At 36.5% G+C, this 18,707-nt stretch overlaps 3 protein-coding genes across 3 annotated transcripts in view; 2 read left to right on the plus strand and 1 right to left on the minus strand.

Annotated features, from left to right (window-relative positions):
- LOC124352869 (semaphorin-5B) overlaps nt 1-18,707 on the minus strand; it is a 121,691-nt gene that overhangs the window by 57,641 nt on the left and 45,343 nt on the right. Inside the window, exon 3 of the mRNA XM_046802584.1 lies at nt 5,853-5,959. Within this exon, the coding sequence (XP_046658540.1) occupies nt 5,853-5,952 (100 nt within the window). The 5' untranslated portion in view covers nt 5,953-5,959. The remainder of the gene's footprint in view (nt 1-5,852; nt 5,960-18,707) is intronic.
- LOC124352871 (probable cytochrome P450 6a13) lies at nt 7,815-9,620 on the plus strand. Its single transcript, XM_046802586.1, has one exon. The coding sequence runs from the start codon at nt 8,013-8,015 to the stop codon at nt 9,588-9,590; it is 1,578 nt and encodes a 525-aa protein (XP_046658542.1). The 5' UTR covers nt 7,815-8,012; the 3' UTR covers nt 9,591-9,620.
- On the plus strand, nt 10,487-12,829 carry LOC124352870 (cytochrome P450 6a2-like). The gene has a single exon (XM_046802585.1). The coding sequence runs from the start codon at nt 10,767-10,769 to the stop codon at nt 12,372-12,374; it is 1,608 nt and encodes a 535-aa protein (XP_046658541.1). The 5' UTR covers nt 10,487-10,766; the 3' UTR covers nt 12,375-12,829.

The following is an 18,707-nucleotide window of genomic DNA, read 5'->3' on the forward strand; positions in this document are numbered from 1 at the left end:
CCCCGGCCACAATCGTGAAGCGCGGGCAAAGATTCGTGATAAGCCCACTTGCAATTAAAAATGTGAACCGATCGTGCCCCGCCGCGCAGACCTCCACGCCGAATACGGTAAACATTGGCGATTCGGAGCGACCATCGGATTGTTATCAAAATCCAGGCCAAAAGACTAACAACATTATGATATAAAAAAATTTTCAGTGCATTGTTTAATGTTCTCATCTTTATTTAATACTAAGATTTGATAAAAACAATGAGTCATATGTCGACTATTTTTGTTTTCTGGATGCTTTTTTACATCCAACAGCAAAGTTTCTTCTTCATAGCAAGCGCAGGACTTTTGTCAGTTCACTCGATTTTCTTTTTGAAAATGAAGCTGACTTTCTAATCGGTTGAGACATACAATTTGAAGCACGTGTACAACGTATGAAAACTTCTTAAAGAAATGTTTTTTAATGACACTTACATTAACAACGAATCTAACTTTCCTATTTCTACACACAGGGTGGGGATTATGTATATCTGATGTCTATAATGATAACAACGGATTTAGTTTTCAGAGAAATAATGTTCACACATCGTTCTTGATAGTTGACAATAAAAAAATTTAAAAATGGCTCTGAAGACGGTGAAAACGCAAACGTAAGCCACTTGTTGCACAGACTGCAGTGCGTAGTAGCAAGAATACGATGCCCGGCTGGGAAACAGGTTCCGTGAAATCAGCAGCTGAGTCGTCCTCGTTAGCGCTGCATCTGGGTGAGCAGTCAGCACTCAGCACAACCACTAGCGACTCAGATTGTTGTGCGCATGTGGGTCTGAGGGGAAACTCCCAGATGGCGTACATCAATGTTGCACAGAGGGAGACTGTGCTGCTGAACATGTAACCTTCTAACAATACTGACGACAACTGGATGAGGGTATGAAGGATCTCGCGAACATCTAAGCGAGTTCTGTATGAATGCACGAGAGGGCTGACATATCGCGCTGTACAGTAGAGCAATATACCCTAGTCCCAGTCCACCGCCGCGTCGTGTGATCTGTCAGGGTGCGGTACAACTCACGACGACGACGCCGTAAACCGTGGCCAGGGTCACGGCGGCGCGACTACGTGAATGGGAGCATTGTACGACCTTTGAGGGTCACGAGAGTTACTGCCCATTCACGGCTAGACGACAACGACAATAGTTCACTAAATACTCGCTTAACGAGCCCAGCTGTGACTTGGACGCAGTGAGATACATTCAATCCTGCACGCTTGGCACTGTCCAGAATATCTCTTTATGACATAAAAGGTGTACAAAAATTTAAAATGAGGTTCGAATTGAAATAAAAACACTGATATCCACTGTGCTGAAATTGAATTTATTCTAATACTGTTATGTTACTCAACGCATTGAAAAATCTTCACGTGTAGGGTGTAATAACTACTCCTTACATTGTTTTACTGACACATCTATAGAAACTTCGAAAACTTTTCTCGAAAAAAAAAAAACAAAACTGCATATTTTGTATAATGAGTTACACCGTAATGTATCCGTCTTATTAGAGTACACAGAAGCACACAGGCCGATATGTTGATTAGGGACCCTAAAAATGTCTGTGCGAGAGATATGGAGGATACCATAGATATATTTTTATATAATGTAGTACAGATATTTAACTGATTTGTAATGTGACTATTTCAAGCGATGGAATTATCCAATAAATATAAACATACAACTAATTAAAATATATGTAAAATGACAGATTGTTTAGTTACTCAAATGAAATATGATTATATAAGCATTGATATGCTTATCTTGGATGTAAGATCGTTATCAAGATGTTCACAAACACTGTACCCTATTATTGTACTATTGAGCGGGAAGATAAAAAGTATGTAGAGTAAACATACGATATTTAAACATGTTTTTCAGTTACACCAATGGGATCAGCCATTTAACGTAAAGAACTAACTTCTTAAATGGTTTTGTAAATCAGAACAAAGTTTATAGATCACTTAGAGCCAGTCTGATAATTTCACGTCTGTGGACATAACCAATTATTAAACTGAGGTTGGCTCAAACGTTAAACAATCCAACAGTTACCAAAAAAATTGACGAGGCTAACAAAACTGAAAGCGACGCATAAAAAGCCCGGTAAAAAACACAAGTACAATGTATGTGACTTGTAATCGCCCGACTGTTGAGTGAGTAATAACAGACTGAGGGCTTTTTTCAATCATAAAAGTCAAAATTCTAAGGATCTCTCCGAGACAAATGGCGCGACGGAGAGGCGGCACATCCGAAATGCGGAGTAATTGAATGGATGGTAATTGGAGAGGAGAGGCAATGGACTCTGTCTTCATCTGGTTCGGACCAATTAACTTGGATACGTAAATAAACTAGGTAACTTGGCCGCGGGCAAGATATAATTGAGTTATACGATCGAATAGAGTCGGACACCGAATTCTTAGAAGAGATTGATCGTCCTGTTATAGAGAGTTCTCTATCGTCAAATCCGTTAAACCTACTTAAGAATGGACCACTCGTTGTCCCTGATAGCTGAGTGATAACTGACTCGGCTTTTCACCTGAGGGACCCGGGATCGAATCCCGGAAGAAGCAAGATGTTTTTGCACTTTAAAAAACCTCCTGAGCATAGTCTTAAATATTTGTATTACGATTCCGGGCTAGAGCCTCAGATATTCCCAAGAAGATGGAACTTCTCAGACAAACCAGCTTTTTAAAATTTATAACTTGGATTATTCTGGAACTAATTGCAAATCCAAGCACAGACGAGCTTGCAACGAATAATGAACCTAAGTGGTTCATTTTTATAACCACATAATAATATTCATTATTTACAGTTTGATTGTCCTCCGTAATTAAAACTTTCTGTAATTAAATCTTTCAAGCGTTTAAACAAATACACATCTTGAACGATCATGAAAAAACTTTACTGAGGTGAAAATAAAAATAATTTGTTTAGATTTGTAAAAAATGTAATGAAATATTACCAGAGATAGTAAAATGATAAAATAGCATAACAACAATATATTTTTATAAATTCTATATCCATACACAATTCAAATATCTAAACAATAATCTTGGTATTATTTTGGTTATCTATTTCTCTTCCTAGACTCCTAGAATGCTTGCCATTCCGAAACAGGCGTGATTTTGCTAATAAAAAAAAAACTATTCGTAACAATTTGTTTTAAAATATGTATTTGATCTAAAAAACATTTTAATTAGGACATAAAGAAATGGGTGCCTTATGTTAAACTTTAACAAATTTTGAGTAACATTGTAAACATCGTGTATTTACTATAATAGTGGAACAATATCAAGAACATGTTGTTATGACAATACAATATTAGCAATAAACAGTTACAATAAATACAATAAAATAAAAACATACATGGATTAACTGAGGAACAACCTAACGTATTTCATAAATAATATTCTTCAATTCAATACCCAACTAAATCAATTCATTATAGCCAGTTAAATTGAAATCAACTTACAAGTACTTAAATAATTTTCATATTGGAAAAATTACATACCCGTTATATACAATATGATTGATAAATTAAGTTTCAAATAAAAAATCATGTAATTCCGAAGTATTTTATAATAGCATCTTTGCCGCCATCCACCGACTTCTGGCGTCACGTCAATTAGATTATGTAACTTATTACAATGATTAACGACTGATAAGCTATCGGAACAGTAAAACTGTAATAAAATCCAATCGTAGTTTGATATTATAGGCAACGTTCAGTCGGAAATTCTCGTTAAATGATGATCTTAGTTCAATACAACCTACTTTTGTAATAAAAAACGATACCTGACATTTCAGTAAATATAAAACTACAATGTGTTTTGTGTATAGTAAAACTATCGAATAAGTCAAAATTGACTACTTTAAATGAATATTTTACGTGAGGTGATACAACAAAGTTTTCTGTAATCAGAGAAGTATTTTAAAGGAATATGAATGATCATAAAAATATTTTCAAACCCTAAAATCGATTGCACTGTTTTAAAGAAAGCCAGGTAGAAAGGCTTAAGTTACATTTTTTTTAGTTAATTTAACTATTTACTAAAGTTTTCTTCACATTTTTAAACATTGTATAAACCCCTCAACAAATTGAATAGAGCCATTCACGTAATGTTACTGTCGAATGCCGAAGTTACTCTTTCTCTAGTCACATTGCCACTCGAAGAATCAATTTGCCACTTATATCAAATAATTATGACAGTCGTGCCAGCCGCCATGCATCCTAGATCTCGTGTTGTCTCCCTTATCTGAAGGCCGTCCTTCACCGATATCTCTGATAACCCGCATGGTTAAAATGATAACACTCAACGATTTAAAATGTTTACTATTCTATTACTCGCTGTAGACTACATATTGATAAAGCAATTGCATTAATTTATTGTTCGTTCCAATAGTTGTAACGCAGGTTATCTCCCAGACTTTGAACTATCAAACAGCGCAGTATTGTTAAGAATTTATTTCTTGCATGAGCCAACAGCTTGTTAGCAGCAAAAATATGCGGTATCAGCAGGCTATTTGCGTTTTCACCAATAATTCTGCTGATCAGGACAACTTCAACAAAAAAATGTAGGACAATAGTACATGCGATTGTCGTTTTAGAATAAAATACTCAATCAGCACATAACATATTGATTGCATCATTTATTTTTAACATTTACGTAATAAAGCCAGACTAATGTTACGCTTATCCCCCTCCCCGTCCCCTTCCCCATGTTTACTTATTTCCTTGCGAGAGTAACCAGTAACATAATAAGCAGTAGCACATATGCGGTCAAAATTTTTGATTTTATAAGTTATACAAGAAAAGTAGTTGTACTGTTAATAACTAAAGTGTTAATGAATGCTAAACAATATTTTATGTTTGTTCATACCAGACATGAAAAAATGGAATAAAAAGGATACTGATAAAGAAAATTAGAATACTCTGAATTTTCCCATAAAATGAAAAGGTAAAGGAATATTTATAGATTGCTAATACACAAAAACTATACAATTATATTCAAACAAAACGTAAAAGAAATTAAATGTTGTGTTCTTTGAAATGGCTAAATAAAATATACACAATGTGTTGAACACTGTGTGCGGAGTTTGATTTACACAAATTATATACGCATCACAAATACGTGTCCTTAATGTTTATGGAACTTTCTAATCCCCTCTATAATTTCAGTGTGGGACTCGGGAAAGTAGGTTTAATGTTTAGGTATGTTTAATTAATTAACCGTTGTAAAATAAAAAGTGTAAAACTGTGTCGCAAAGCTAACAATGGACTCGGATCTGAGGACGTGTCCTTATATAGCTGTGAGGACCTTGGTTCATGAGCGAGCGGTGGGGCTAGAGCGTCCTTACAAAGAGGTTAAGGTCGAAAGCAAGGTGTTCGTAGACGTCTAGAGTTAGTTTAAAAGCAATCTCGTTTTATTTAATTTATTTACTCTAGTTATCCTTATTAAATAGAACAGACTGGCTGTCAATGCGAGATAACGAAGAAGAACGCGGATCTTACTTAAATTAAAGGCTTTACTTAAATTATGATTAATCAGATCCGAAAAAGAAAAAAATACACGATACATTTTTTATTTAAGAGGGAAAATTTTGTGCAGTCCCAAAGATTTTCAGAATGTTTCACTTGTGAAAAAGCATATAGATAAAAATGAAACCCACCAAATTGGTAATGTATCCACAACAGTTCTTAATGTATTGTTTTGTAAAAACGCCTAAAAAGTAGAAATTTCTATAAGTTACGATAAAAAAGGAAGGCACTAACGGAATAAATTAAAAGAAACCTGATTTCCCTGTTGTAGTTTATTCATACCTTCATAGCTGATAAACCTGGGGTCCGCTTTGTCCAGGCACATGGAAGGAACTATTCCCAGCAACATAGCGACTATGAGCCTTAACGTCCTTGAAGCCATTTTGATCCTGAAACAAATAAATGCTCGTATTTCATTCTGTACATTTGTTCTTTAAAAGTAACACTTTATTTTTTAATTGCTAACATAACAAAGTGTTGGTAGCCTACAGTACAATCTATGACTATTAAATGCAAAATAATTAATTATCCAACAGTAATTGAGTGATAGTGTGTCAATTGAATAATACTAAAGTACTTAGTACCTATGGGCTTTATTGGTTTACAGGGTACATACTACCCTGTCGTTAGTACTGTTTAATGTGATAGTAAACTTTTATTACGAGCCTCGGCAGTAACAGTACAGAACTGTAATCATGCAGACCATTGATAGGATTGTTTCACAGTATGAGTCACATTCCCGATAGTCGATGACGGACTGACCAATTATCGGATAAGTGATTGGCCAATTATAGGCTGAATGAGTCAACAGGGCCACAAATCAGCTAATTATAAACTTAGAAAGTAGGATGGACAAGAGGGGTGGGGGAATACAAAAGCAACGAGAGAAAAGTAAAGTGGAAGACAAGTGAAAAAAGAAAGAAGGGAAGAACAGTTCTACACATTACGTAGCTATGGTGGAAAGGGTTGATCCAATGTGAATGTTGAGTTAGTTCCAGTTTAGCTTCCTCTTAGTGCAGCGTCTGGAATCTGACGCTGTCACAGACTGACTCCTGCAATCTGTGACTCCTGCAATGTTCTTCTCGGTCCACAAAAGTCGGTAAAAAAGAAGCTCAAAACGAGCTATTTCCTTCGATTCGACAAGAGAGACTTAAGACTACAAACTATAGTGTAATCCAGGTGAATAGGTATTTCAATTGTCCCCATCAGGTGCACAATTGAGTACCATACGCTGTTTCTGACAATCTCTAAGCACGGTGGAGCAACAGAGTTTTCTACACATAACGTAGTTCTGATGTCAAAACAATTTAAAGAGTTCTTTTTGAGCCGACTTTTTTGGATATCCTTAGATTCCAGACGCCGCACTAAGAGGAAGATGGGCGAGAGCTAAACTCAAAAGAACAGTTATATTAAAATAAGGAAAATGAAGAGGTGGATAATAAAAACTGTGAATGACACTATAAGGAGAGGTTGGTCAATTGAACGATAGGTAAGAATTTCAGAATGGAAATTATAGAGCAAAGAAGGTCAAAGATGAAAGAGAGATAAATGCAGTGCTAAGTTAAAAATGTAAAGTCGTAATCTGTCAAAGTATGCTATGCGGGAGGCTTTGTTTTTGCGAGTAGATAGGAATTGGCCTTCCCTCATGTGGAAGATCAGTTGGAGGGGAGACATTCTAAAGATTTATGCATACGAGTCCTGCAGCTGCATCATTACATGCTTTACTACTGGACAAACTTGAATTAGAAATGTATTAGTCATGTAGCTTTATGATGACTGGGTAAAATTTTAGACTACTTCATTCAGAAGATACCATTCTACGTCAATAACTCATCAGGTTATAAATTATTATTGACAGTTAATATTGTTCGTTTAATTGAACGGGACAAGTACTTTCTAATATCTGACTCCTTCTTTTATAATTTATTGTTTTGATAAAATATACGAAAATACGATATTGTCCCATTTTTATTACAGAGTTAATATCATTGAAATAGGATAACTGCTGCTTGTAAAAAATATATTTAATAAAATTATAAGTTATGCAATAAATGCTTTGTTAAAATCTGATAAAATTACAATTAAAACATTCTCTGTGAAACTAACATCGTTAAGTTTTCAAAGTTTTATGTCAACATAAAAAAATCATTAATTTGAGACAAGATTATTGCAATGTTTCTTGTCTAAGTATACTTTCAAATCTATAGTGTCACGGAATAAAGTATTTTGAATAAAATACGGCTGATTAGATCTACAGTGAATATTAAGTGCAAAACAATGTTTATTAAAATTATCACTTAAATGACAACTTGTCATTTAAGCCTTACAATGTATTACTGAGATAAATCTGATGTCACTAAAAAGTACCAGCGCACACAGTACGTATAGGTTTAGTCGATTACGTAGAGAAATGTGAGAAGCGTGTACGTGTTGTAGTTCAAAATGGATTTCTCGCTGTCTTTTGTTATTTTGTGTATTTTTATAACTGTGGTATTAGTGTCGATGTTTTTGTTTTATAGCTACTACAGAAGAAAAGCCAATTATTGGGTTGGTCGAGGTGTGCCTTACGAGGATTCCCATTGGTACCTCGGTAGTTTCCTTGGCGTTCTGACCGGAAGAGAGAAATGGAATGATACTTGTTCGAGGATCTACAACAGTCACAGAGGAAGCAAGTTTGTGGGAGTCACGCTGTACGGAATCCCCGGCTTGTTCGCCCTGGACCCGGAGATGGTGGAGGCGGTATTAGTTCAAGACTTCAGCCATTTTCACGAAAGGGGGATCCCGAAAAATCCCCGGGAACCGTTGTCAAATTCCCTGAGCACTTTGTCGGGACAGAAATGGCGTTCTTTAAGAAACAAGCTGACGCCAGCGTTCTCGCCGGGGAGGGTAAAGGGGATGTTTGAGCAGATACTCAGATGCGGAGACAGGATAGTGGACAGAATCGAAGACAACTCCGGTAATGAAGAAGGAATTGAAATGCAGCGAATTGTATTCAAATATACGACCCAAGTTATAGCCAGTTGCACAGCGGGAATCGAGTTCGACTCTGACTGCGAACTGTGGAAAACGTTCATGACCGTTGTTGATTTAATAACAAAAGCGTCCCCAAAGAAAATGGCAAAGCACTGTTTAGCCATTGCGTATCCGAGGATAATGATGTTTTTAAATTTTCCCATCATAGATAAACTCGTCACGGATTTCTTCCTTAGCCTAACTCGGTCTGCATTGAAGTTCTGTAAGTGCAGTAAAACCAAAAGAAACGACTTTCTACACGTCATGTTAACCTTGAAAGACCAAGAAGAATCGGACAAAGCCGGAGATGTGGAAGGCGATTTCGATCAATATTATCAGGGCGAAGATAAACAGATGCCAACAAACGAGGTATTCACAGAATTCTGCATCGCATCGATGCTTTACAATTTCGTTGCTGCAGGAATTACACCCTCCGTAAATACCATCAGCTTAGCGTTATTTGAACTCGCGAGAGATCCTGGAATCCAGAGACGGGCACAACAAGAGATACAGTCCTGTATCTCTAAATATAAAGGCCTCACATATGAGGCTACAAGAGAAATGGTTTATTTAGACCAAATCATTCAAGAGACTCTTCGACTTTATCCTGCACGAATAACTTTGGTCCGAATGGCAACTGACAACTATCAAATACCTGGAACGGACTTAGTCCTAGAGCCTGGGGCTGTGATATATATCCCTATAGCTGCCATACAACGGGATCCACAGTACTATCCCGATCCTGACACATTTAAGCCTGAAAGATTTGCAGGCAACAATTACAAATCCAGTGCTATATTCGCTCCTTTTGATCACGGTCCAAGGATTTGTATCGCTATCAAGTTTGCAGTGTTGACAATTAAAATCTGCATTGCAAAGATCTTATCGAAGTACACTGTGCGGATCGGCAGCAGGATGCAGCTTCCTCTCCAGTTCGAGCAGAGACGTTTCATCCTGAAGGTGGAAGGTGGTGTATGGTTAAAATTGTATTCGAGGAGAGATGCTTAACAATTTACCTTATTGCTTGCTAAAACAATAAAACTGTAACGCCTTATATGAATAGAGATATATGTAATAAATGTGTAATTAGAAGCGAAAACTAGACTTTATATTTAAATTCCGCCAAAAATATGTCAACTTTAGTGTTTTGGATCCGAAAGTTAAATACAGACTTCGAAGGGGGAGATAGGCACCATTAAAATCGCAAACAATAATTTTACCGTAAAATGAACGAATTAAAAAAACACAAACAAACACATGCGCGCGCGCACACAAAAAAGTTGTAATTTATAAGTAACCGAAATACAGTTATCATCGTAGAGCGTGTGTCAGTCAATTTAACAGATTCAATGTTCGTGGTAATAACTAATTCATACTCGTTCTAGATTTACAGCCTGCATAAGAGTTTTAGTAAATATGTTTTTTTTTAATTTTTTGTAAATAATGAGTTGTCAACAATCGTTATTTTAGCGAAGAAACACGATCATTTCAATTCAATTCTTATAGTTTGTAACTATTACCAGACAACCATAACTTAACATTCGTATTTCTGTAATCCGTACCTGAGCAAGCAATATCAATGGGACACTGCCCGGATGGTTTTTTGCCATTTACTATACATATTTTACTTGACATTTTGGATTGAGCGTTAACAGATTGAGATTCTGTAAGTGCAAGGTTGGTGCGGACTGAATGTAAACATACAAACTCGAATTAATGTCAGTTTTCTTTTATTTACTTTCGACGTCGTCAGTAACTGTGAGTTGAACATTTTAGTGTTCTCTAGGATTTGATGCCGACTGAAGGAAGATAACAAACCGTTATCAACTCTTTAGAGATAACCGTACACTCAAGTCACAGAAGTGTTACCAGACGTTTAATTTTCGGCCTATCGACACTGCGTAGGTATAAATCCCACAGCATTGAGGAATATAATGAACATTTTGGAGTGAAATATAATATCAAATATACACTTGCTAACGCTAGTAATTGCATATTTTTGTAATGTTTAAACAACAAAAACATATTTTAATTGACAGTTTGAGAGGTTTTACTTGCATGAACAAGCTTTTCCAATTTAAAGATAAACGATTACAATGTCATAGATAATACACCTGTAGAGGGACGGAAACACCTGTTAGTTCTTTGTTATTCCAGTGGTAGAACTACTCATTGTGCGTGACAATGGACATAGTACTGTTAATACTGTTATACTCTGTAGTATCGTTAACAGTGATATGGTGCGTACTGCAAAGCTACTTCCACAGCGTTACGAGTGACTACTTCACAAGCAGGGGCGTACCCTATGAGAGATACCCTTGGGGGAATTTACTCGAGGTCGTATTTAACAAAAGATCTTTAGATATTGTGTGTTCTGAAATGTACCGACAGTACAAACACAACAAGTTAGTTGCGTTCCTTTTTTGGCGAACACCGGCCGTATTTATATTGGATCCTCAGTTGGCAGAAACGGTCTTGGTTCAAGATTTCAGCAATTTCCACGATAGAGGAGTTCCTCATAACCCAAATGAGCCAATGTCAGAGTCTTTGTCTATTTTATCTGGCCAAAAATGGCGACATTTGAGGTACAAACTGATTCCAGCCTTCTCATCAGGAAAGGTAAGAGCAATGCTCGAACAGATACTAAAGTGTGGTGATTTTGCTCTAGAACATATTGAAGAAGACTCAGCGACCCAGCGAGAGGTAGAAATGGAACAAATGGCCTTTAAATATACAACTCAGGCAATGGGTAGTTGTATGGCTGGTATAGAACTGCAGTCTGACTCTAAACTGTGGAGTACTTTCAAAAATGTACTAAATATCGCAACCAAGCTCTCTCTATATAGTCGTCTCAAAGCTCTTTTGGCAATTGCAAATCCAAAATTGCTGATCCTTTTAAATATTCAAATAATAGATAGGCGTGTCACAAAGTTCTTTTTAGATCTTACCCAATCAGCAATAAAATGTAGAGGTTTTACAAAAAGAAAAAGACATGATGTTCTACAGCTTATGTTAACCCTGAAAGAGGAAGAAGATAGAGAAAAGAAGGCAATAGTGGGTAACAATTTCAGCGCCATAGATGCGAATGGTGATTTTGACACTGCTTATAGTTGCAAATCTTCAGTGGAAATCGAATTACCAAAAGAGGCTATCTTTACAGAAAATTGCATAGCTTCTACACTATTCAATTTCGTTAGTGGAGGGAACAAACCAATTGTAAACACAATCATCTTTGCTTTGTTTGAGCTTGCAAGAAATCACTCTACCCAGGAAATAGCACAAAATGAAATAGACTTTTGCATCGCCAAACATAAAGGCCTCACTTATGAGGCAATCAGGGATATGATATATATAGATCAAATTGTTCAGGAGACCTTAAGATTGTACACACCAGTTCCACTAATTAGTCGAAAAGTGACTGGTGATTTCCAAATGCCCGGAACTGACTTCGTGTTGAAGCCTGGAAATTTCATATATGTCCCTATAGCTGCCATACATAAAGATCCTCAGAACTACCCAGATCCCGAGTCGTTCAATCCTGATAGATTCGCAGGTAACAACTACAAATCCAGTGTCTTGTACATGCCATTCGGCCACGGCCCTAGGATGTGTATTGCAATCAAATTTGCCGTTGTGACGATGAAAGTGTACCTTGCCAAGATTTTATCTAAATATTCAGTGAGGCTGGGCAGAAAATTACACCTTCCGCTGCGGTTCGATGGATCTTATTATATTATGAAGCTGGAGGGTGGAATGTGGTTGAGTGTTCATCCCAGAGATGCACACTCCTAGTGATGAACTCACAGAATAATAGAACATTATCTTGTTATTCCACAAAGAAATATTTTACTGAACATTCATTCTTATTCATATCCTAGTGTTACCACTAAAAAGCTTACGTGATTTTGTCATTAGGCTTACAGATCATTCAAAAAGTAAAAATGCTAAGTGGGTTTAGAAAAATTTAGATTCTAAAAGTAACAGTTTTATAGGCAATGTAAATTCTGTTTGTCTCCAAATTGCTCCAGGAACTTTTACAGGATATGATGAAAATAAGATTAGTGTGTAAAATTCTATCAATAGAACTCAGAACACGTTGTGTAGCATAATAACGCATTACAAGTTTATTTTTAGGTTTGTTTTACTTGCATCGTTCTCTGCGAAAATTAACTGTAACAAGTCACTCCGCATTACACGTACAAAAGTTTATTATTCATGTGGTATAACCAGTATTCATGATTGCCTGTAAATCCAGTAGTAATTATTGGGACTCTTTTATTGGGAATTAAAACAATTGCAGTTGTTAAATAAAACATTGAAAGGAATTGTGTGTCAATAAAATGCTGTGTGTCAGAAATACATAAAATCGACATAAAACCAGAGTGTACTGGCCGTTATAACAAGATCGTTGACCTTGTGAGGAGCCTATCACTTCCGAAGAGAGATACCTATGACTCGAGGCTTATCTAAACCACGAAGACATCCAGAGTTTACTTTAGAGCCTATCATCGCTCTAAGTAAGCATTGGAAGAGAGTCTTGTAAACAGCATCACTCCATCATTGACTAAACATGTCCAGTGGGTGATGAAGCTGCACAGTACTGTACATTTTTATTTAATGTAACAAAATCATTTAATACAGTTTTGAATAACCTATCCCATAATCCTTAGAATCATACTGTAAAGGATATACGGGTTGGTAGTGTTCCTAATGATCGTTAAAAGTGTTTTATGCATTGTATCATACGAATTATCAAGCAGAGTGAATGGTTTGGTCAAAGCAGCGCATCAAACAAAGATGTAATAAAACAATTCTTAGTGAATATAAAATAAAGTTATCCATGGGTTTACAAAATATGTTAACTACTTCCTCTGCATTATGAAACTGTAAAATTGTATTCCAGACGGTCAAATATAGGATCCTCCAGCGTCAGAAAATCAGGTAGGGAGTGTCTATTCTAACATTGACTGCCCCAGCTTCAAAAATCTAAAACCCTGCTTTGAAATTATTTTTGATGAGCGGACAATTTTTATATTGGAAGCTGGAACATTCGATTATAGAAGGTCCGAACAGTCCTAGCCAAGGCATCATCAAGGGTTGTCCTCTCCTAAATTCGCGCTTAAGTTTTCATTGTTTCATCCCTCGTGCGCTATCTCAGTTCTATTATTCTTAGATAAAAACAATCAGCTGATTGGATTCACGTATCACCTTCAGCGGCTAAATACAATCAACAATATTCTAGTACTTTTTAAATTTATTAATGCAATTAATAGTAACTGTAGCATTAGTTACCGTCATTAACAATCAAGTATTAAGATTGGGCTGCAAAAAAATAAAAAAGAGCAGAGTTGTTAAGGCAGTTCAATCGGTTTAAAAAATTTTATTAACATTTTATTGTCGCAATCTTGTGATCACTTCAAGACGAAGTATAGACTTTTAAAATGTTAGTTTTGTAACCAGGATGGATAAAACGGCTAAAATAAGAGTATTATTTTGTGCATATGAATAGTTACAAGGGAATGGCAAGTTTGTATGAGTAATAACCATAAAACTTCTTCCAGTCATTATTTTTCAAGTGAATTAAATGTTCTTGTTCCATGTAATTAAAACACGCAGTGGTGAAGATCCTGGATACCTATTTGCCACATGATTCTACTGTATCTCACTCGACCGAGTGAAATGTCGAACGACTTTAAAGCAAAGTTTAGGTCAGTGTTCACACGTACATTTCGCATTCCCTTCACATTCTACGGGTCGTAGCCATGACCCCACATAGCCCGATAGGCGCCGACCCCACCGGGTGGCTACAAGCACGCTGTCTGTCTCTTAGCTCGTCAATCTGTCGTGGCATTAATTAGGGGGACAAAGAGCTCCACACAAAAACCAAATCATTGTTTAATCGAAAAAGGCAGTATTTTACAATTCAAATACACTTTTGCAATCAATCTGTGTACGTGTTTTTCACTAATTATACCAAATCGTTTAAATACCCAGGTGGGAGGGGGGACTGACATTGTCTCGCTGTGATCACATACACGAATATATTTCCGGGAAACTAGGAAATTGCTTACTGTGTTTGGACACATATTTAAGGAATCGTTGTGCGTATATTTAGTTCTAATAGAGAATATAATTACGGAATTTACAACACTGCACTGGTGTAAAGGTAACCATTTAATTACTGATTGTAATAAGAGTTATAATTTAAATCCCCCAATTATGATATTCCTTTCAAAATTTATATTGTTAGAGAATTTTATATTCATCAAAGTTATTGACATTACACTTTTCTTCTGAAACGTTCCAGCTCGACCACCAACACAACACAACAACCACAAAAACCGAATCATTGTTTAATCGAAAAAGGCAGCATTTTACAATTCAAATACATTTTTGGAATTAATCTATACGAATGTGTTTTGCACTAATTATCCGAAATCGTCTTAATGCCTTGGTGGGAGGGGGAGGGGACTTTGTCCTCGCTGTGTTCACATACACGAATATATTTTCAGAAAAATTGAAAATGACTTACTGTATTTGGACACCTATTTAAGAAATTGTTCTATGTATATTTTGTTCTAATCAAGAAGAATATCATAATGGAATATACAACACTGCACCGATGTCAAGGTAACGAATAATGGAATATACAACACTGCACCGATGTCAAGGTAACGAATAATGGAATATACAACACTGCACCGATGTCAAGGTAACGAATAATATTCTACAACACTGCACCGATGTCAAGGTAACGAATAATGGAATATACAACACTGCACCGATGTCAAGGTAACGAATTAATTACTGATTGTAATAAGACTTATAATTTAAATACCCCGAATTATGATATTCCTTTCAAATTTTGTATTGATAGAGAATTTTACGCCCATCAAACATATGTTTTTGAAACCTTTTCGCTCGAACCACCAACACAAATCCCATGTGAACTCATTCTACTCCTGTGATAAATGATACGACCTCAGGTACGTGCTCCTGAGCCCCACTGGAGGATGAGCCTTATCCTGGGCCAGCAAGACCGATCATGCCCGGCGCAGGAGAAGGGACCTCCCACCCCGCGGTATTCCTGGCCCGGCACCCCGCCTTGCAGTATTATTAGCGGCCCACATGCTGCACTGCATACCTTTTCACACCTTCCATTTAAACCGTTTAAATCACAGCTCCGTTTAAATTCCTCCGTCTAGTTTGGACGCGAAGCTACACTTACATTCTGTCGTAGTTTCTTTTACTTTAGAGTTTTTATTACTAACAAGATATTGAGCGGATGGTTGAGAATGTTAAAAATATCAGCGTCCAACTGAGCACTTTAAAAATTAATTTTACTGGTGCAATTGGAATAGAAGAATACAGTACTTGCAGCTCTGATATTAGCATTACCAGAGCTGCAAGAAATCATTGCAGCTCTGGTAATGCAATGATTACCAGAGCCCATGACTTACTGAAATACACACTACCACATCAGAACTTTTTCCTGTAGAAGTAATTTGAATTTTAAAAGGACAAGAAATCCGCATCAACAGCGAAGTCAACGTGTTAATAAACCGCCTAGCGTGTATTAATATACACTATATAAAACCTCCTAGCGTGTATTAATATACACTATATAAAACCGCCTAGCGTATATTAATATACACTATATAAAACCGCCAAGCGTGTATTAATATACACTATATAAAACCGCCTAGCGTGTATTAATATACAGTATATAAAACCGCCTAGCGTGTATTAATATACACTTTAGAAGGAATATTGTTAGATTAAGTGTTATTGTTTATTAGCGTGGTTAATAAACTAAGCTAACCCGTGTGAGTTTTTATCTCAAACTCGATCGTAACTGGTAAGTGCGAAATTGCGTGAACGTTCGCTGTATCGGTCGTGCTTAAGTTCGTGGGCGCCCAACCTAGTCTCATTTCATTTTTAAGTGGCTTTTTATCAGTATTTCACAGCAACGAATTAAATGGATTTTTTTAATTACACAAACATAGAAAAATAATCGGTTTGATATCATTACTTTATCATTTACTTACAGAAAATATTATATAAAAAAATGTATTTCAGCTGGTATAAAATGCTAGAAGGTCTATAGTTGTATATGAAATCTTTTTATTTTGTGATATGGACGCATATAATTAAACTAAATATATAGGCTATATTTATAACTTTTCAGTAACATTGAATCACAAAAAGTACTTGCTCCACCGGGACTCGAACCCGGATCTCTCACTTGCCGGGTGAATGTGCTACCATTACACCACAGAGCCCTTACTTTTTACGATTCAATTATTTTGTGTTTAGCCGTATCTGTCACATATGCGTGTTTAAATAGCCAAACTAACATATGATCGGAAGACCAAATACCTGTCAAACGACTTTTATTTACATAATTAAATTTGTACAAAGGGCAACAGCCGAATTTAATTTAAATAAACATTGAATCAGAAAAATTACTTGCTCCGCCGCGCCGGGACTATGTCAGCCAACGGAAGGTAAAATATTTAAAAGTTAATAAATTAAACGCGAAGTTAAGAACTATATGCGAAGCGGGTGTAAAAAGTGTAAAGAGGAAGACCGCCTCGAACGTGAAAGTTGTAAATAAATCTAAAGATACGATCCGGTGATGTATTGCGGTTGAGCGAACATAATTCACCACATTACAATAGCGGAGGAGAGTGAAATCAAAATCACCCACTACCTTATCATAAATCAAATGCCCAAACTCAAAGCCGGGTCAGAGAACGGCGACCTAGCTCGCAAAACACTATAATTACGGGAATCTCTATACCGGTAGAGATGCTAGCCAATTGTGGTTCGTAGCTTCATCATATCTACAGTTACTGCCGCTAGGACCGTATCTAGCGGAAGTGTGGAGAGGGGGGGGGTAATGTGGCCAGTGAGCGTCTTCAACTTTAAATTAAAATTTTCTTTCCTGTTTCAACCAAAATCTTCTACTTTTACTTTCACAATTCGTAATTTTGTCAGTACGAGAATTTTAAATGGTAATACTCTTACCACGTTTGCACTATGAATGTGAGTACCTTTATCTCCCGTCAAGATTACTATTTATGTATCGAGGAACTGCAACACACGTATGAGTATGAGGCCATGATCAAAACACCGTAATAAACTAGAGTCGTCAGCAAAAGAATATTGATATTAAATAGTGAAACATTATTTCTACAGCATTACTTGAAAATCTGCTCATTCTTTCATTCAGTACCAGGATGAATGTTCTAGAATCTTTACTGTGTTGTGTAGCTTCACCTCATGAGGTTGCGGTATAACATAGAAGTGATACTTACAGAATAGAATTGAAGCATTGCAGCTGGCCAAAATGTGATAGGAGGAATTAGTTGGTCTGAATTCCATTAAACAGGTGTTCTAACTTTAAATTATAATCTTATAAATCCGGGCATGCAGATAACAGAAGACTAATGTTTTGCCGGAAATCTTTCAAATTCTTTTCAAAGCTGTGTTTTTGTTGAGATACTCTGCCAATATAAAAAAATAAGGTGTCAAATAGCTATGAATTGTATAGGGACAGAGATATTGATCGTTATGAGCATTTGTTCTTCTAGAAGAAGGGCTGCTATCAGACACCCCTAGTCAAACGTCAAGCCCCTATATCTTAGTGAAGTTGGTTTCTCTACTCCTAAAAGATATGTCATTGGGGGTCTCTACATGGGCTACGGGGCTCCCTAACATCGCTGTGAATACATTGAAGAAACTCTGCAATCCACCCCGTATCCCAGCTCAAAATCTGGTATAGGCCAATTGGCGCTCAAGGATTGAAACACTTGTTTCATAAGTACCTCAATATGTATGAAAATAAGACCACTGAAATTTTTGCGGTAAGTAATAAATATTCGGAAAACCCACAGCTACCGCATTTATTTTTCTGTATCAAGCCCTAGATATAAGGATCTCGAATCCACTAGACTCGTAATATGTCTAGTCTGTAACTGAGGTCAGTCATGCAGGTCAAAGGTCATGAGATCATTTCATTCGTACGAGCAACATGTTATAAATAGGTTTCGATTGAATTACGAGGCTAGCGATGTTTGTGTGGGTAATGCCCAATAAATTATGAATAAACAAGAACTATCA

This window comes from Homalodisca vitripennis, chromosome 1 (genome assembly GCF_021130785.1).
Source record: "Homalodisca vitripennis isolate AUS2020 chromosome 1, UT_GWSS_2.1, whole genome shotgun sequence".
NCBI classification, from domain to species: Eukaryota; Metazoa; Arthropoda; class Insecta; order Hemiptera; family Cicadellidae; genus Homalodisca; species Homalodisca vitripennis.